Consider the following 20493-nt stretch of genomic DNA (forward strand, 5'->3'; position numbering starts at 1 on the left):
CTTCCATCCTTCCAAGGTCGGTAAACTTGCTGGGGAAGTGTAGATGACTGGGGAAGGCAATGGCAAATCACCCTGTAAAAAGTCTGCCATGAAAACGTTGTGAAAGCAACGTCACCCCAGAGTCGAAAACGACTGGTGCTTGCACAGTTACCTTTTTATGTTTTTTATTGACCAGGTTTTTATGGGCTTGGCTTCTTTTTATTGACTTGTTGGTATTGTTTGCGTTGTGAGCTGCAGGTTCTGAAGAGATGGTATGGACATTTTCTAAATAAATAAAAAAATATTTATAAAAGCAGTCCCCCCTACCACCCCAAGAGCTTCTGGGCTCCCCTTAGAAAAGAGCCAGAGTCCTGTAGCACCTTAAAGACTAACAAAATTTGTGGCAGGGTATGAGCTTTTGTGAGTCACTGCTCACTTCTTCAGATCAGGCCCGTACCTATGAGGGGCCCTGTGGGAGCACAGCCCCCTGACTACTAGGCAGGGCCCCCTGACTTGGGGTCCCTAATCAGCCTCCAGTGCCTCGCCTGCATCCTTCTCCATTCTGCCGTCATCATACACCATTGCTTCTGCTTGCTTAGGGGACGTGATCATACACAGTTGCTTCTGCTTGCTTAGGGGCCAGAAGAATGCTCTGACCCCTCAGCAAGCAGAAACAACGGGGCACTTTCAGCTCCCAGGACTGAAAGTTAAGCTCTGTGTTGCTTCTGCTTCCTTGGGGCTGGAAGAAATCTCTGACCCCTCAGCAAGCAGAAACAACAGCACACTTTCAGCACCCAGGACTGAAAGTTAAGATTGGCATTGCTTCTGCTTGCTTAGGAACTGGAAGAAATCTCTGACCTCTCAGCAAGCAGAAACAATGGGGCACTTTCAGCACCCAGGACTGAAAGTTAAGCTCCTTGTTGCTTCTGCTTCCTTAGGGGCTGGAAGAAATCTCTGATCCCTCAGCAAGCAGAAACAACAGGGCACTTTCGGCACCCAGGACTGAAAGTTAAGCTCCGCCTTGGGCTGACATTGGGTTAGAGGGCGCCTGCAAGAAGAGGCTGTTCTGGCTCTCAAGTGGGGCGGCAGGGGTAGGGAGTGGATGGCTCCATTGCAGGCTTTCTCTGCCAGACAGGGCAGGGTAGGGTAGGCTGGCGCACACAAGTGGAGGTCCCGGCTGCAGTCCAGGGCTGGGGATCAGTGGAGAGGTGATGTTCGCCTGCAGGGGTTTTCTGGCCTGGTCTCGCTGGCCACCCGAGCGAGGGTGGGAGCTGCGCTTGGGCAGCCTCGGCTTGCTCTCCAGCAGGAAGAAATCAAAATTGGAGGTCTTGTAGCCCCAGAAGTCAGCTGCGACTTGGTGGCACCTTCCACCACCACCCCTTTTCCCGCTGGGCTTGCCTAGCTGGATCATGCTACAGGTAGGGCAGGAGACCGTGCAGCACATATCTAAACCTCTGAGTGGCTCCCCACCAGAGCTGCTGGAAGAGGGGTGGAAAGGGATCACCTTGGGGCAACTGTGGGAAGGGGGGAGGCTGTATGGCAGCGAGCTGGCAGCTTTCCTCCTCAGCGGTTGTAGGAGAGAAGGCCATGGAGGTTGGGGCCACTATGTGCCCCCTTAAAAAAACCCAGCCCCCCCCCCCCCCAATTCTTCAAATCCTGGCTACGGGGCTGCTTCAGATACAGCTAGAGGGTGAGTCCATCTGTCCTATGTATTGGAAAGTAGAATCACTCTTTTTTTCAATATATAGCACAGATGGACTCACTTTCCATCTGTATCTGAAGAAGTGAGCAGTGGCGCACAAAAGCTCCGACCCTGTCACAAATTTTGTTAGTCTTTAAGGCGCTACTTGACTCCTAAGGCACTACTCAACTCCTACTCGACTCTTTTCTAGTCCTATAGACAGACTAACACGGCTGCCCATCTTGATCTATTTCCATGGAGGGTTCCCCATAGAAATATCTCTATGCTTTTGTCCCATGTGGCGAATAGCAACTTGGCTGAGATATAGTTTTATATGTATAAAGATCTAGATCAGGGATGGCCAAACTGTGGCTTGGGAGCCACATGTGGCTCTTTCACACATATTGTGTGGCTCTTAAAGCCCCCACTGCCCCATTTGCTGGCTTGGAGAAGGCATTTCTCTCTTTAAATCACTTCTCCAAGCAAAGCCAGCCAGTGGCATGGAGAATGCATTTAAGCTTAAAAGTTGCTTTATTTCCACCTCTCCCTTCCCATTTATCTCCCTCCTTCCTTCCTTCCTTCCTTCCTTCCTTCCTTCCTTCCTTCCTTCCTTCCTTCCTTCCTTCCTTCCTTCCTTCCTTCCTTCCTTCCTTCCTTCCTTCCTTCCTTCCTTCCTGTCTTGCAGCTCTCAAACATCTGACATTCGTTTTATGCGGCTCTCAAGTAAAGCAAGTTTGGTCACCCCTTATCTAGATCATGGATCTCTCATGGATTATTGAATTTGGTTCTCACTTGTTCAGATTAGTGTTGCCAACTCTGGATTGTGAAATTCCTGGAGATGTTGGGGCAGAGCCTGGGGAGGCCTTCGTATGGGGAGGGAAGAACATAAGAACTTAGAATTTAAGAAGAGCCCTGCTAGATCAGACCAATGGTCCATCTAATCCAGCATCCTGTCTCACACAGCGACCATCCAGTTCCTCTGGACTGCCAACAACAGGGCATAGAGGCCAAGGTTTACCCCTGGCTCTGGGATTCAGAGGATTAGTGGTTCTGAACGTGGAGATTGCCCTCAGTTACCATGGCTAGTTGCCATTGATAGATGTATCTTCCACAAATCTATCTAATCTCCTTTTAAAGTTGTTTATTCCTGTGGCCATTACATCCTCTGGCAGCAAATCCCACATTTTAATTACTCTCTGTGTAAAGTAGTATTTCCTTTTGCCCATTCTGAACCTACTGCCCGTCAGTTTTATTGGATTCCCTTGAGACATCAGAGGGCTATGATGTCATTGATCCCACCCTATAAAGCAACTGTTCTCTCCAGGGGAACTGACCTTTAGCCTGGAGCTCAGCTGTAATTTTGGAAGATCTCTAGGCCCCACCTGGAAGTTAGCAGCCCTACTTGTTTGACATACTGAGTTACTATTGTTATAAATGAGCCCATATACAAAGGATGCAAGCAAAGCAATACTGAATTTAGGAACAATGTGATAATTTCAGCTGCGACGGTGATAAGAAAACTTCAGTCCCACAAATGCACCTAGATACAGATTGATTTGATTAGCGTTACCTGATGTCCTCTTTTTTTAGAGGACATGTCCTCTTTTTGGCGTGTCTGTCCTCTTTGAGGCTATTAAAAAAAACCTCATGAAAATGTCCTCTTTTTGGGGTAGGAAGGTTAGGAATATTCCTCGTTAGTAACAATTATCAAAGCTTAAATAGTAGATGCATTTTAAATGAGATTTCTCATAGTGATAACTTGTTTGAAGTAGTCAGTTGGGAAACATGTCCTCTTTTTTTCCTTTTCAAATACGTCAACACTAGATTTGATGGCGGAGGGGTGTTCTTTGTAAGTTAATCTTTGTTATACGAAAGAAAAGACAGACATTTACATCAAGATTCAAATGTCTGTCTTTACTTTAGTATAACAAAGGTTAACTTACAAAGAACAGTTCCGCATTAGAATTTCCCCCCTGTTTCTGGTTATGCATCCTATTTCTGGAAGTGAATATTACTGGTGGAGGTGTGACTCAGCAAACCCCAAAGAATGTGTTAACACAGCCTTCCTAAACAATCGACAAAGAATAACAGAAAAGCAAGGTAATGTTGCAGTACAATCCTATATGCTTGTTTTAAAGAGAACTTGATACATTGGCTTTTATCACTGAACCCCTATCATTGGCCACAGCATCTCTGTGTTGTTTCCAAACCACTTGTGCTACTTCCTGATTCCTCCTCACAGGCATTGACCAACAGCCTATGGTTAGCATCCCAACAATGACTAACGTGTTTACTCAAAAAACCTCTGTCTTGAATTTGATGCGGGACACATTTCTGTTCCACGTCCCTTTGATGACCCTTCAGAAATATTTGTGAACTAAATTCGTGAAGACACATATGATCCAGTGAGGTACATTTTTATACATGTTCACTACATCCTGCAATCTGAGTCTCACAGTGCACACAGTGTGTTGCTTGGTATCCAGAAAGCATCTCTGCCACAAAGTCAAAAGCCAGTCCTAGCTTCCCTCCATCTTATTTGAAGGAGTTGGTTTTTATACCCTGCCTTTCTCTACCCTAAGAAGTCTCAGTGTCTTAGAATCATCTTCCCTTCTTCCCCACAACCGGTGCTTTGTAAGGTAGATGCAGCTGAGATCTGAGAGAACTGTGACTGACCCAAAGTCACCTAGCTGATTTACTGTGACTGATCCAAGGTCACCCAGCTGGTTTCCTGTGGTGGAGGAGTGGGGAATCAACTCCACGCTGGCTAAGCAATTGCTTGAGAAAGCATCAGGAATTATCACCTTTGGGTCTCTAGGTAGTGTCTATTCAGAAATAGCCCTCATTTTAGGAGGATACATGACTTGGGACCTCCCAGTCTTTTTTGGTTATTCCCATGGCAGCCATTTTCTGATTAGTCCCATCTCCTTTAGCAGTTATTTTATGACTGCACCCACAATTGTTTCCCAGAATTTCAAAAGAAACATTATCAGGGTCTGGAACCCTTGTGTTGCAGAAACAGGCAGAATGGTAAACCTATGGAAAAGTTTCTTGGGCTAGTCTCTAGAGAATGCCCTGAATAAAATAAACGGCACAGCCATAATGTTTAACAGTGATGTAAGAGCTGGCATCAGTGTTGAATTTGCCAAGGCTTTCTGTTGATTTTTGCATTACATATTAGAATGCAAACTATTGCGGCAGCTATTTCTGTGATTTAAAAGTGCCTCTTGCAATATGTCTAGTGCAGTCATCACTTCAGATGTAAATAGATCGCTTGCACAGTTTGTCACTGGAATTAGCCAGCTGGTGCTAGCGTGTGAACCTGTTCTTCATTTGGCACATGTTCCACTTCCCTCTAGCTGCCTTTGACTGACATTGTCTTATCTCTCTCCTGCTTCCTAACTGATGGCATCATTCCACGAGAAATTGACCGCACTGGCTTCATTCATACCATTCCTCCACCTATTCCTTAGAAATTCAAACTGCCTCCTTTGCTCTAGATATCCCTTTTTTAAGCCTAAAATGTGGATTGTTGTGAGGACACAAATAGCACAGAGTTCTGCCCCCTTTCAGTTCTAGAGAGGTCAAATTGTGTAGACACAGATCATGCAGTTCCAGGGGTATTCCAACAGGCAGCCAGAGCACCTGTCAAGGACGGCTTTTGGATCACCGTAGAGAGACTGTGTGGTATAGCGGTCAGGGCTGGTGCTAGGGGATCTGCTGCTCCAGGCAAGAACCCCTCTGTCGCCCATACAGTACACCCTTCCTCCCCGCTCCCGCCCGGGGAGGGGGGGCTGGAGGTGGCAAGGGCAAGTGCAGTGGCTGTAGGTGAGACCAGCAGGTGGTGCACACATCACTGCCACTCAGTGCCACTGCTTTTGCCTGCCCAGGTCTGTGCACAGACCTGAGCAGGCGAATGCAGAGGGGCGATGCCTGCACTGGTTGGAGCCTTCCATCCCTTGCAGGGCATGGTGCCTGCAGACTTAGAGTACATGTTGGGGAACGGGCCAGTGTGTTGGGGGGAGGGAATACCTAGCAGTGCCCCTGTAGGCTAGGTGGCACCCTAGGCCACCTGGCCTAGGCCTACCTGGCCCACTCCTATGTTCCGGCTCTGGTACTGGTTGGACTGAGGATACTTGGTTTCAAATCCTTCATCTGGTAGGAAGCTCATTCTGGATGGCCATGCCAGCCACACTCTCTCTCAGCTTCAACAAAAAGGAGGACGAGGAACTGTATCTACTGCTTTGACCTTCATAGGGGAAGGGAGAGAAGGAGGGGGGGATATGATGGATGAATCTGTAAACCGCCATCTCTGCCATTTGCACTGAATGGGGAAACTTTTAGGCATATGCTTCCCACAGGGAAGTTCTTGGCCTCTAGGAGAGTGAAGACTCTTCTGCCCCCTGAGAAATCTTGGTTAGTCTTTTCTGTAGTGTTCTGGAAAGAGCAGTTTTTGTCAGAGTTTTCTCAGCCCCACCTACCTCACAGAGTGTCTGTTGTGGGGAGGGGGAGGAGATTGTAAATCGCTCTGAAGCTCCTTCAGGTAGTGGAGGGTGGGATATAAATCCAATCTCCTCCTCCTCTTCTTAGATCCAGGTTGGGAAATTCCTGGAGATTTGTGGGTAGAGCCTGGGGAGGACAGGGACCTCAATGGGCTACAATGACATACAGTCCAGGAGAACATTTATGAACATATGAAGCTGCTTTATACTGAATCAGACCCCTGGTCCAGCAAAGTCAGTATTGTCTTCTCAGACTGGCAGCGGCTCTCCAGGGACTCAAGCTGAGGTTTTTCACACCTCTTTGCCTGGACCCTTTTTTTTGGGAGATGTCAGGGATTGAACCTGGGCCCTTCTGCTTACCAAACAGATGCTCTACCACTGAGCCACCGTTCCTCCCCTATTTCTATAGTCCAGAGATGAGCTGTAATCCCAGGAGATCCCTGGTCCCCACCTGGAGGCTGGCATCCCTAAGTGTTCTTGACGAATGTAAAATTTCTCTGCTATCTCATCCAAAGAGGAACATTAACTCAAAATGTCAGCAAGGCAAAATGCAGGGGCAACTTAAGGATATGTTGGAATCCCCTCCTCCCTCCAAATATAATTAGTCTTATGTCTTCTCCTTTAAACCCCTTTTGATATTTCCATCTGAGCAGGACCTTCATCCCCTGCAAGCGTCCCATAGTAGCAACTCTCCTGTGGGCACAGGTCCTTTGGGTATTGGAGTCACTTCCCTTAAGTTTATTTATTTATTACTTTAAATTGCTATCCCTGCCCTCTCTGCAAGCAGACTCAGGGCAGCTAACAACATTCATTTTTACAAATTAAACCAATAAAAAATAGCTACAGTTTAAAATTATTTTAAAACATTTCATTTCACGGTGCTGTATCACTACAATATAATATAAGCCATGATCATGGTACTCTATAATGATGTAGGGTGGCAGCTCTCTCCTGGTTAGATCTCAAAGGAGCTTTCTCGTGATGAAGACACTCTCCTGGAAGACAGGTTTCCTCCTGATGCAAGACTAATACTCCCTCTAAGCTGCGGAGTCTTGTGAGCAAAAATTCTACTTCGTGAGCTACTAGCATTAAAGTTGTGCTCATAAATTCGTTTGCTCCGGGGCCATTTTTTTGTGAGCTAAGGCAAAAATGTGTGAGCTGGAGACTAGAAAACTGTGAGCTAGCTCACACTAACTCAGCTTAGAGGGAACGCTGGTCACTACGTGGGACAGAGCCACAGGATCCAACCCAAGAACCTGGATTTGGAAGGATGGTACCTTTTTCGGCCCTAGAAAACTGGTTTCTCTGAAGCACAACAGTGTTCAGAAAATTTGTCATTGACACATTTGTAAGATCTGGGCCAGGTAGGGACCAGGAAGGTTGACTGGGCGAAAAAATGAGATGGAGAGAGTGAGAGAGAGATGATTCGGCAAGCACCTCAAAAGAGGAACCAAGCGATTCCAGTCCTGCCCGCTCCACACCTTGGATCCGCAAGCATCCTGATCTCTGGGTGGATCAATAATTCATAGCCCCATCAGCAGTTCTCCGAAGGGCGCTTACCCTGCACTTTGGAACAGCCAGTCAGTAACGTACAGCGGAGAGATCCCATCTTTCAAATCCCAGGGCATCAGGCCAAGCTGGGCTAGTATTGCATTTTCAATTAGCTCCTGAGTGAGTGTTTGGCATACATAGAAGGCAACCAATGCACAATTAGCTTATTGTTGCCTTCAGGTTTGTGCTGAGAGGGTGGTTTCTTTTTTCTTTTTCTTTTCTTTTCTTTTTTTTAAAGGACCAAAGGAAGAATAGTCGTGGTTCCAGCCAGAGGCTTTGCTGTGGAATAAGAGTTTCTCAATCCAGAGCAGCTTTGCTCACTAACTCGGGAATTACAGCTGTTATTAAGGAGCGCTTGGAGTGGCTTTGGGGAGTGCGCCAGGGGATAACCGCAGGAACGACACTCTCTCTCGTGCGCTGTCTCATTTTTCAGCCGTTCTGGGGGGTCTGTTCTCTTCTGATCACTGCCATGGAGCCGAACAGCCCTAAAAAGATACAGTTCGCCGTGCCGTTATTTCAAAGTCAAATAGATCCTGAAGCTGCTGAGCAGGTAAACCGGGTTGATCTTCACTGCCTGGAGGAGAGGATGAAAGGGGCTAAGAGGGGAGAGGCTTCAGCAGTAGGGAAACTGCACATCGTTCAGCAGAGGCTGTGAAATTCTGTACGGTGTGCATTTAGCAGAGGGCACAGTTCCCTTTGGGATGTATGTGCTTTTTTCACTTGAGCAAATATTGGTTTTCCTTATTAGAGCAGACAACTTGCTGTAGTGACAACTCTGGGTTTGGGGTTTTTTGCCGCTATGGCTCTATACATTTTTTTTTAAAAAAAGATTCAGTATAAAAATATAATTGGGTGAATGTCAGAAAACAGAAGAGTTATCAGTGTATCATGTACATGCGTAAGGAATTCAGGGAAGTTTAATTGCCGTTCGGTAGAAGGGCAAGAGTTTTTATTTGAAAGCAGCAGCATGTCCTCAAAATCTAAAGAAGATGTTAAGAAAAAAGCCCAGCATATATATAATTCTGTGTGCTTACCCACATTTCACAATGTGTTGCAAACTGAATTTTTAAAGCATGTAATCTCAACACATGTATGCTTTATCATAAGAATGCTGAAATCCTGAAAGTGTAACAGGAGATCTAAGAGCACATATATAATTTTGTGTGTTTACCCACATTTCACAGTATATTGTAAACTGAACATTTGAAAGCATGTAATATAATGCATGTATGCTTTATTATAAGTATGCTGAAATCTTGAAAGTATAACGGGAGATCTGTTTGACTGTTTGGAATCCACCACTCTAATATTATATGTCCCTATTTCTGAAGAGTGGTAAAGCCGCAGTACTGCAGTCCTAAGCTCTGCTCACAACCTGAATTCGATCCCGGCAGAAGCTGGGTTCAGGTAGCTGGTTCTAGGTTGACTCAGCTTTCCATCCTTTCGAGGTCGGTAAAATAAGTACCCAGCTTGCTGGGGGGAAAGTGTAGATGACTGGGGAAGGCAATGGCAAACCACCCCGTAAAAAGTCTGCCGTGAAAATGTTGTGAAATCAACGTCACCCCAGAGTCAGAAATGACTGGTGCTTTCACAGGGGACTACCTTTACCTTCTTATTTCTGAAAGATCACAAACAGTACATGATAATAATGCATCACAGGGCTTTGTAGAGTATTGGTCTTCTTTTGCAAATATTCTCCAGGACAGAACAGCAGGATTTCAAAGGGGGGGGCATTTAAATTTCTCAGGGGGCACTTTAATTTAATTCTTGCCCTGGAGCTGTGCACTGATGCTCTGCCTGTCTGACCTTTGCCAGGCTGTCCTTGGCAGCAGCAAGACACAAGTGGGGCTTCCTTACTTTCCAAAGGGCCATCTTTCCACACACACCCCCACCAGGTCTCTGAACAGGGAGGGCTGACCTCTTGCAATCTGCCTGCCTGCCTCCCAGGCAAAGGCAGTGGAAAGGAAGACTATTTGTCCGGGGCTCTAAGTCAGGGGGTCTTGTCAGGAAGTCAGGGGCCAGGGACCCCACAGGCCCCCTGTAGCTACAGGCCTGCAGAACAGCCCTTGCCAAAAAGAGATGAGCTGATGTTGGTAGCCATAGAATGACCTAGGGTGCTGAAGGCATATTTAAGGATCTTCTTGCAAGTGAGATAATCCTAAATAGAAGGTCTTGCTGAATGTGGAATCATCTTCAGAGGAAGGAAATGTGTTATGACGAGAACCGTGTTCCCTATTGAAATCAGCAAGGACCATCCCTACGGTGGCTAAAGTATCCTGCCCATTATTAAATACCACTGGGTGTATGAGCTTGATTGGTTTCATCACTAGAACTTGGGCCCTGTACTGTTGTATAGTCTTCTGTACCCATCTTCCATAGCATACAAAGTCCCTAATAGCACACAGGATATTTAAGACAGAGATGGCTGGACAGTGTTACTGATGTAACTAACACGAATTTGAGCAGACTTTGGAGAATGGTGGAAGACAGGAGGGCCTGGTGTGACTTTGTCCATGGGGTTGCAAAGAGTCGGATTGAACTGGGCAACTAAACAACAAATCTTTATCACCCAATGATCAAACCTTTCCTTCACCAGCAATGAATGCTAAGAAGACACACAAAGTACTGGAACCAGGGCCAGGCATTTTAACAATGCCATTGTTATTCGATGGTCAGAGTGACATTGGAGAAGGGGTTCCAGAGAGCTGCTGAGGGTCATAGCAAGGGCTTTGGCCAACTCAGTAGGATTTTGGATGGCTTCCCTTAAATAAAACACCCATGCCCAGGGCTTGAATTCAGCAGGAGCTAACAGGAGTGCAGCTCCTGAAACTCCAGCCAGAGTATGCATGCAGTGGGGAGTTCTCTCAGCGCTGCACACTGATCCCGGGCATATGCAAATGAGATATGCTACTGAGCTCCTGCACCTTTTTTCCTACACCCTGCCGACCCTGCCGATGCCTAATCACAAAATATTTTCAAAGCACCTTCAAAAATTCCAAAGAAGTTTGCTGTGTAGTACAAAAGAGCAGGGGGACATTCTAAATACCTTTTGTGCTCATGGAATTAGTTCTTTGGATTTTCACCAGTCTGGTGTAGTGGTTAAGTGCGGGGACTCTTATCTGGGATAACCAGGTTTGATTCCCCACTCTTCCACTTGCAGCTGCTGGAATGGCCTTGGATCAGCCAGAGCTCTCGCAATAGTTATCCTTGAAAGGATAGTTGCTGTGAGAGCCCTCTCAGCCCCACCTACCTCACAGGGTGTCTGTTGTGAGGGAAGAAGATAAAGGAGATTGTAAGCCGCTCTGAGTCTCTGATTCAGAGAGAAGGGCGAGGTATAAATCTGCAATTCTTCTTCTTCTTTGACTTATAATAATTTTGTCAAAAAACCAATGAATATTTTTCAATAGTTCTATTATAGGACTGTTTCTTGAGCAGATCTGACCCTGGTTATGTAGTATCCGCAGATTTATTTATTTTTTTACTGAATAGTTTCACAAAGCCAAAGCAATAAGCAACACTGAAAGTAATTTATTTTATTAAAGTGTAATCACTGAGCACACATCTTACAAAAAGAAACCTGGAAGACTGATGAATATAATAGGAGAAAAATATTCACAGAATAAGTTGTCCTGAAGTGAAAGTTTCTCTGATGTCATCATTAGGGTTGAGGGAGGTGAATTGGAGGCAAAGATTTAACAGGCAGCAAGAATTGACCAAGACAAAGAATTATTTTTCATTCAAGATAATATAGAGTAATTCCCGTGAAAACTGAAAGTACAGTTCAGAATTTCCAGGGATTTTGCTAAGGACTGTGGGATGCAAAGCTAGTAAATACAGCCAGCCAGGCTGGAAACAATACAAGAATCTTGATTTGAACCCTGGGTTTTGCACTGGTGGAAATGGGAGGAGAGAGTTCCCTTTGGCCACTAAAAAAGTCTAGGCTGGGGATCATGGGACCTGCATGAACAAAAGCCATGTGGGAGGAAACTCATTGAGAGTAGGGTTGCCAGCTTCCAGGTAGTAGCTAGAGATCTGCTAGTATAACTGATCTCCAGATAACAGATATCAGTTCCCCTGGGAAAAAAATGGTTGCTTCAGAAGATGGATTCTATGACACTGTGCCCCACTGAGGTCCCTCCCCTCCCTAAACCCACCTTTTCCAGGTTGCACTCCCCAATTTCCAAATATTTTCCACCTCAGAGCTGGCAACCCTAGATGAGACTGAGTAACAAAGTTGGTGGGATCTAATCTACGACCTGTCATGTTCCTCAGTTTATGCCAATGGTTTGATTGAAATAGCACTAGGGGTTCCAGACCATAACTTAGCATCCCTAGAAGAACTGGTATCATGCTGGCGCATGACATCACTTCTAGCAAAAAAACACCAGAAGTGATGTCATCAGGGGTGGAATTCTAGGAGGAGCTCCTTTGCATATTATGCCACACAACCCTGATGTAACTAGTCCTTCAAGAGCTTACAAGGCTCTTTTTTGAAAGCTCTTGGAGGATTGGCTACATCAGGGGTGTGTGGTCTAATATGCAAAGGAGCTCCTCCTAGAATTCCACCCCTGGATGTCATGATGTGGGAAGGGAGCACTCCAGGATTCACCAAAATTTTATGCTTAAACTGGTTTTGCCAGAAGTGATATCCTTCACCAGCACAGTGTCACCATGCCCAGTCCATTTTCTTTTACTTCCCCCCTGCTGACCTTTGAAGCACTGGTGGGCAATGTTGTGGATTACTGAGAGGTCTCCTACCATAGCATAATATCTGCCACCCCAGAGGGCACTGAATATCCAGTCCTATCCCTTATACACTTAGTACAAAGTGTAACAAGTATGCTGCCATTTAGGGATGAGCATACTCTCTTCTACCTGCCTTCCATGTTTGGTGAGGACCACATTTACAAGGTTCAAGTTACAACCCCCTGAGGAAGGTACTCCCAGGAAAGTGCTTTTTGGGGAAATGACAAGTGGTGTATCTAGTACACCCAGGCATGTCTGGATCTACATGTTTTTGAGGGGGGCAAGATTAAAAAATCTTATGGGCCCATAGAATAGAATGGACTCCATACCCAATTTTGTGCACCCCCCCTCTGGCAGCGCCTGGAGCAACCACCCCCTCTGGTCCACCCTAGATCCAGCCCTGCACCCAGGGGCCATTCTACTGCATTACGAACCTCATGAACCTCATGGCTGCTAAAAGTTCATGACGGTTCACGAATCGTCATGAACTTTTAGCAGTTCATGGCACACCATGGACCACAAACCGAACCGAACCACATTTTCTCAGTTCGCATCCATCCCTACAAACATTTATGGATGGTAGGGTGATGGTTAATCTTAAAAGCATTCGGTAGTTTGAGAGCTTTCTGGAAGTGCTTTTTTTAATGACCAACATGAGCTATAATAGAACTGCTCAGCAATGTGCCATTGACTTTGATCGCAGTTATTTTTAACAAATCTCTTTGGGCCTATGTTTTCCACAGATCAGGAAAAGAAGGCCTACACCAGCTTCACTAGTCATTATGACTGATTCGCCTCCTGGTAAGTCACTTCTGTAGCTTCTCCAATGGCTGGGCATGAGCTTCCGCAAAGAGTTGATTATGTCAAATAACCCTTTAGGAAAAAGAAAACCGGAGTCAGGAATAAAAAGTCATAGTCCTATGGTTCTCTGGTGATTTAGGATTTGTTCAAAAACCACAATGGACTTGCAGATGACAGCTACTGTAGTTTTCCTCTTCCCCACATTATCTGTGGTATGTCATGGAGAGGTTCTTACATTTCTGATCCTGCGGACAGGGTTGCCAACTCCAAATTGGGAGACTCCTGGAGATTTGAAGGGTGAAGCCTATGGAAGGCAGGGTTTTGGGAGAGGAGAGACCCCAGCTGGATATAATGCCATAGAATTACCCTCCAAGGCAGCCATTTTCTCCATGACCTTTATATGATTCTGAGAGATCGAGGCCCCACCTGGAGGTTAGCAACTTTTGCTATGGACATTCTGCGCACATCATTCAAGAGGCTTGTCTGAATGGGGAGGGGGATGGGGTACCAACGAGTCCTGGTATGACAACATTGTACTAGAATCCCCCGTTGTATCAACAATACGTTTTCACTGCAAGAATAGGGAGGGGGTGAGAGAGACAAGACATGTTTATATATCTTATGGACTCAATGAAGTCATTTGTTTAATAGTAACCATCCTGTGAAGGATGTGATATGATGGGGAACAATGCCCTGGAGCAGGGGTGGCCAACAGTAGCTCTCCAGATGTTTTTTTGCCTACAACTCCCATCAGCCCCAACCAGCATGGCCAATGGCTGGGGCTGATGGGAGTTGTAGGCAAAACACATCTGGAGAGCTACCGTTGACCACCCCTGCCCTAGAGCAGCAGTCCCCAACCTTTTTGGCACCAGGGACCGGTTTTGTGGAAGACAATTTTTCCATGGACTGGGGGAGGGGATGGGTTTGGGATGATACAATTATGCATTTTATTTTGGTGTGGTGGTTAAGTGTGTAGACTCTTATCTGGGAGAACTGGGTTTGATTTCTCACTTGCAGCTGCTGGAATGACCTTGGGTCAGCCATAATAACTCTTGCAGAGTTGTCCTTGAAAGGGCAGCTTCTGGGAGAGTTCTCTCAGCCCCACCCACCTCACAGGCAGTGTTCCCTCTAAGCTGAGTTAGCATGAGCTAGCTCACAGACTTTTAGCCTTCGGCTCACACATTTTTGACTTAGCTCAGGAAGGATGACCCCAGAGCACACTAATTTATGCAGTAGCTCATAGCTTTAATGCCAAAAGCTCACAAAGTAGAATTTTTGCTCACAAACCTCTGCAACTTAGAGGAAACATTGCACAGGGTGTCTGTTGTGGGGGGAAAAGATAAAGGAAATTGTAAACCGCTCTGAGATTCGGAGTAGAGGGCAGGATATAAATCCAATGTCGTCATCTTATTATTATTACTTCATTGTAATATATAATGAAATAATTATACAACTCACTGCCCGGTTGCTAACAGGCCACGGACTGGTACTGGTCCATGGCCTGGGGGCTGGGGACCCCTGCCCTAGAGTCCACCCTTCACAGTATTCATTTTCTCCAGGGGAGCCGATCTCTGTAGCCTGGAGATGAGCTGTCATTTTGGGGGATCCCCAGATCCCTCCTGGAGGCCGACATCACTATGGCATGTTGTGTTTATCAAACATTAAAATCCCATTGCAGTCAGTTCTTCGACACTCATGTGTTCTTAAAGTATGAAAGTCTTCTTTAAAATGGTTTCCTGCAGATAAAGACATAATTCAGGGCAGTTTCCTGTATGCTAATGCATCATAAACGTCAGGATGATTAGAGTGATAAAAATGTGGCTCTAGATGCTCGTGATTCCGGTAATTGTGCCTCATGACAACCAGGGCTTTTAAAAAGCAGGAATGCAATTCTAGTTGGCTTAGCATCAGAGGGTGTGGCCTAATATGCAAATGAGTTCCTGCTGGGCTTTTTCTACCCCCCGGGTCACAGTTAGAGATCCACATTCAGATTATGGCTGCCATGGGAGTTTGCTGGGTGACCTTGGACCACTCACTCTCTCCCAGTCTTGCACACCAACCTTTCAGGGGCATTGTGAAGGTAAAATAAAAGAGAGGGGAACTGATGTGGGCTACCCTGAGCAACCTAGAGGAAGGGCAGAGTGAAAATATAGTAAATATGACATCTGGACTTTTGACGTCTTCCTGCCTGAAGTTAAAATGGAGAGATGCTTTTAATGTGTTATAACATGATACCTCTCATCTTACACTGCAGTGACTTGGGGAAGGTCCAGATTTAGACCCACATACCGCTAATGCATCCTCAAAGTCAAGCCATTGACAGATCTCCCAATCAATTTCCACCACTGCCCATTTAAAATCCATTTGAAAAGCCCCCATGTCTGTCGACTGATGCTCCTTTCCCATTTTCTGTCGAAGCCTTACAGCATACTGTAGCCATTAAGAAATGCTAGGCTACGTGTTTCAAATCATTTTTGGCTTCGGCAATAAGCCGCGGGGCTTTAGAGTAGACGGGAAACCAGAAGTTCTTCCTTGGTGCCTTCGCTTGGATGGAAAGAGCTCTACTTCGGCAAGAAATTCTGTGCATTCGGATGATGCTGCTGTCGTTAGCAGATGGGGTGATGTGAAGGCGAAATGCTGGATGTGCACACAGAGATCTGTGCCACACCACCTCATTTCCAATTACACACAACTGCTGACTTATGACGCTTCCTCACTGGAGTGGAAAAACTTCCTCAAGCCACTGGAGCAGTGGTGAGTGTGAAGGAAGCAGAAGTGATGCGCTGCTTATTTCTCCAGGGCGGCCAGGTCCTCCCCTGGCCAACTAGGGGGGCAGGGCCATAGCCAGGATTTCAAATTTGGTGGGGCACACAGAGGCACTTTTTGTTGGGGGGTGAGGAGAACGGGAGGCTGGGAGGGGGGAACATAAGAGAAGCCATGTTGGATCAGGCCAATGGCCCCTCCAGTCCAACCCTCTGGGTCACACAGTGGCCAAAAAACCCAGGTGCCATCAGAAGGTCCATCAGTGGGGCCAGAACACTAGAAGCCCTCCCACTGTGGCCCCCTCCAAACACCAAGAATTCAGAGCATCACTGCCCCAGACAGAGAGCTCCAACAATACGCTGTGTCTAATAGCCATTAATGAACCTTTGCTCCATATGCTTATTCAATCCCCTCTTGAAGCTGTCTATGCTTGCAGTTGCTGCCACCTCCTGTGGCAGTGAATTCCATGTGTTAATCACCCTTTAGGACGAAGGGAGGGATTTTGCAAAAAACAAGGGAGCAATGGCGGTGAGTGGCAGTGAGCAATGGGGGACTGATTGGAGGGGCCAGAAAAGTGGAAGGGAGGGTTCATTGGTGGGGCCTGGACTGTAGCTACAGGCTTGAAGGGGGGTATGGTTGCCAGGTCCATCTTGGGAAATTTCTGGAGATTGTGGGTGGAGCCCGGGGAGGACATGAACCTCAGTAAGGGATGATGCCAAACAGTCCACCCTCCAAAGCAGCCATTTTCTTCAGGGGAATTGACCTCTGTAGCCTGGAGATGAGCTGTAATTTAGAGGGACTCCCCCTTGGAGGTTGGCATCACCACCCACTCCTTGCTGTTTGCTGGAGGCCCCCCCCCCTTTTCTCTTCCAAGCTGAGCTGCTATGTAAAGCTACATGATGGTTCAGCTAAGAAAGGGGAGGGACAGGTAGAGATGCCAGCCTGGAAAGGTAAAGATGCCAGAAGTAAGTGGGGGAGACAGGCAGAAATGCCAGCCTGGAAACAGCTCATCTCCAGAGAACAAAGATCAGTTCCCATGGAGAAAATGGAGGGTGGACTCTGTGGCATTGCACTCCAGTGAGTTCCTTCTCAAGTTCCACTCCCAAATTCCGGGAGTTTCCCAACCTGGAGCTGGCTACACTACTACCCCAGAACCTGCTGGTGGCCCAGGGAGACCTGGCAACTCAAGAGGCAAGACTTAGATCCACCCAGGGTTGGAATTCTATCAGGAGCTTCTTTGCATATTAGGCCGCACACCCCTGACGTAGCCAATCCTCCAAGAGCCCTCAAGGCTCTTTTTTGTAAGCTCTTGGAGGATTGGCTACATCAGGGGGGCGTGGCCTAATATGGAAAGGAACTCCTGCTAGAATTTCACTCCTGAGTCCACAACATTTCCCCATATTGGCTTCAGGCACAGCATTCACACAGATGCTCTGCCCACAGCCATCATGCAGTTTCCCTACTGTAAGCTCTTGGAGGATTGGCTACATCAAGGGGGTTTAGCCTAATATGCAAAGGAGTTCCTGCTACAAAAAAAGCCCTGGCTATGGCCATTTCAAACTGTACCACTTCCCTCCTCCCATCCTATTTCATTGTGTGATCTTCCTCACCTCCCCCTTTTTTTTACATTTTAAGTTGAGTGCTATAACGTTAGACCAATATAGTCTCCCAGTGGAGTCAAGAGATCTCAGTGGTGTCACTGTCACACTGGAGTGTTATATTGGTGTAACGCTATGGAGCTCAATTTAGACTGTTTTGGGAGGAAGGGCAAAGATTGTGCAGCAAAAATGGGCAGGGTGGAAAAGCAGCATTGCAGGAAGAGCTATGGGCATTTTAAACGCAGCAATTCAGAAATGTAACTAAGAGGTGAACACAGAAGAAATCAGCTTCCCTCAAAAATGGTTCACCCCACCCCCCGCCTTTGCCAATGGAACACAAGCAACTTTGTATGAACAGGCAAACTCTGGTATAGTGGTTAAGAGTGGAGAACTCTAATCTGGAGTGCCAGGTTTGATTCCCACTCGTCTACATGCAACCTACTGAGAGGCCTTAGGTCAGTCACAGTTCTCTCAGAGCTGTTCTCTCTAGAGCAGTTCTCGAAGGAGCTCTCTCAGCCCCACCTGCCTTACAGGGTGTCTGAAACTGGATTTTAGTGTGTGTTTGGTGTCTGTTGTGGGAAGAGGAAGTGAAGGAGATTTTAAACTGCTCTGAGTGAAGGGTGGGGGAAATCCAGTCTCCTCCTCCTCCTCTTCTTCTTCTTCCAATCCATTATCAGCCAGAGCACTAAGAGAATTACTCTCGAGAAAGCAGGTAAGAGAGATTTGTGGCTTTTTCTAGTGGTTTCTATAGAGATAAGGCAGGGTCTAAACATCTGATGTAAATAAAGAAACAAATTGGTTAAAGCCTGAACTTAATGCATTGTGTCTGCCTATCTTTATGAATGGGTAATTGGCTGTTTCCACACAGGGAATTTTCCCCAGGTGGGATGCAGCATCCCCACACCCTCATCCCACACGCACTTTATTTGTGAACTTCCACACAATGCCATACTCCTTCCCAAGCATGGCTGATGGGGTTTCTAAGGCTTCCCCTTCCAATTTCAAGGGGGAAGGGTACTGTGTCAACAAACAGAGCTTCTGTCTCAAAGCTGTGCCTGCAGCCAATCAAGGGGGTGGAGCTTAATGTTGCCTTCAAAATGGCTGCTTTAAGCTGTTTCCCCCCTTCCCTTTCATCTCTTTGATACGGATGCCAGCTTCCAGGTGGGTCCTGGGGATCTCCAGGAATTATAGCTCATCTCCAGACTATAGAGATGAGTTCCCCTGGAGAAAATGGATGGCAGACTCAACAGAATTGTTCCCCACTGAGGTCCTTGTCCTCCCCAGGCTCCACCCCTTGTTCTTTAGGAGTTTCCTAGCCAGGATCTCAAAACCCTATCTCTTATTCACTATTGGTGGCTGGGGGGACCTGGCAATTCTGCCCATCTCTAGCCTCCTTGTTGTTGCTTCCACTGCAGAAGCATGCAGTTTCACACTTCATGTGAAATAGGCTCACCAATCCCAGGGTCCCAGCATGGGATCCCCCAGTTTGGGGGGGGGGGCTCCTCTCCACTGCCAGCCAACTAGTCAGTGGGGGAAAGCCCTGCCCCAGCAGCCACCATTTTGCCTTTAAACTGTGGCAGGTTAGAAGATGCTTGCAACTGTTTGTGTTTTGGAACGTATGTGTGCCTTTAAATCTCAGCAGCAGGAAAGCAGGGGGCAGGGCAAGCAGGCAGAGCCACAAGTATGTGAAGCTGTGAGAAAGGCAGAGAGCAGAGTCCCTCTGTCTTGCATTAGTTTCAGAAGTTGTTTCTATAGTAAAATGGATAGGAAAAAGTGAGCTTGAACCTGATTATGGGATGGAGGAAAACTCCACCCCTAGGCTGCTCTCCTTTCCTGTTCCTGTCTGAAGAAGCTGGTTGAAATAAAGCAGATGGTTACATTCAGCAGCTCCCATGAGTAAATTGCCCCAGGGAGATCTCAAAACTGTGGACTTCCAAGCCCTGTTTATTTTAGCTGTATCGTGAGTTTGCGTGTCTCTTTAGAAAGCCATGCTTGGAAATGCTTCCAAAGCTTGACAAGGAGACTTATGGGAGCATGACAAATTTCGCGTTCATTTAGTGGAAGTACAGCTGCCAGGATAGGCAAAAAAAGAGGACAAGGAAATGAAGACTGTATTTAGGGAAACTGCACTACTGTATTTTTATTTATTTATTTACGGAATGGGAAAGCCTCCTGACTCCACCCTCCCAAAGTCCCCAGCTATTTCCTGAGTCAGACCTGGCAACCCTAATGTGGAACCAGTCAGAAGCAGCTAGAGGGCACATAACACACTTCTGATGCACACTGCAACTGGATTTTAGTGTGTGAAATAGCAAAATCCACTTGCAAATAGTTGCTAAAGGGGATTGAAACTGTATTATTTAGCATGTGTGAAAGTGCCCACTCACAATAAGACAATAAGACATTTTGTGAGGGCCAGGAATCCTTAGGAAGACATGGCCCATAGTGTAGTAGCTTCAGGAAATATATTTTATTTGGACTTCAGGGAAGTATTCTGTTTTTCTTGGTGAGTGTGTCTTGTTTTCTGTTTTCCAGAGTATCGTGATTTTTTTTTAAAAAAATACTCTTTTAAAAGAATATTTTTTAATATTTTAATTTTTAAAAATATTTAATATTTTTAGCCTTATTGAGGCTACATTTAGGCCTATAACTTTAAACCAATTTGTAATAAATAACATATTTTTGTGTGTAATTTGTATCATATATTGATGTTTTATAGTGAAGTTAATATTGGGCCCCTTAATTTGTATCCAATCAACCTTTTTTTTGGGTTGCGGTTTTGTTCCCCTCCTTTTTTCTTTCAAGAGCTGTTACCCTCCGCCATAATGCCTCCTGATGCAACAGCAAATTGCAGTTCACAAGCACAGGAGTC

At 46.2% G+C, this 20493-nt stretch overlaps 1 protein-coding gene across 2 annotated transcripts in view; it reads left to right on the top strand.

The window, feature by feature from the left end:
- Positions 1-7941: 7941 nt before the first annotated feature.
- Positions 7942-20493, top strand: part of PPP1R1C (protein phosphatase 1 regulatory inhibitor subunit 1C) — a 62177-nt gene continuing 49625 nt past the window's right edge. The window contains exons 1-2 of one of the 2 annotated variants that reach the window (XM_060257135.1): positions 7942-8263; positions 13203-13260. In XM_060257135.1, the coding sequence (XP_060113118.1) occupies positions 8183-8263; positions 13203-13260 (139 nt within the window). In that variant the 5' untranslated portion in view covers positions 7942-8182. The remainder of the gene's footprint in view (positions 8264-13202; positions 13261-20493) is intronic. The other variant, XM_060257133.1, reaches the window with a different exon arrangement.

The sequence above is a fragment of the Heteronotia binoei genome, chromosome 16, assembly GCF_032191835.1.
Source record: "Heteronotia binoei isolate CCM8104 ecotype False Entrance Well chromosome 16, APGP_CSIRO_Hbin_v1, whole genome shotgun sequence".
Lineage (NCBI taxonomy): Eukaryota > Metazoa > Chordata > Lepidosauria > Squamata > Gekkonidae > Heteronotia > Heteronotia binoei.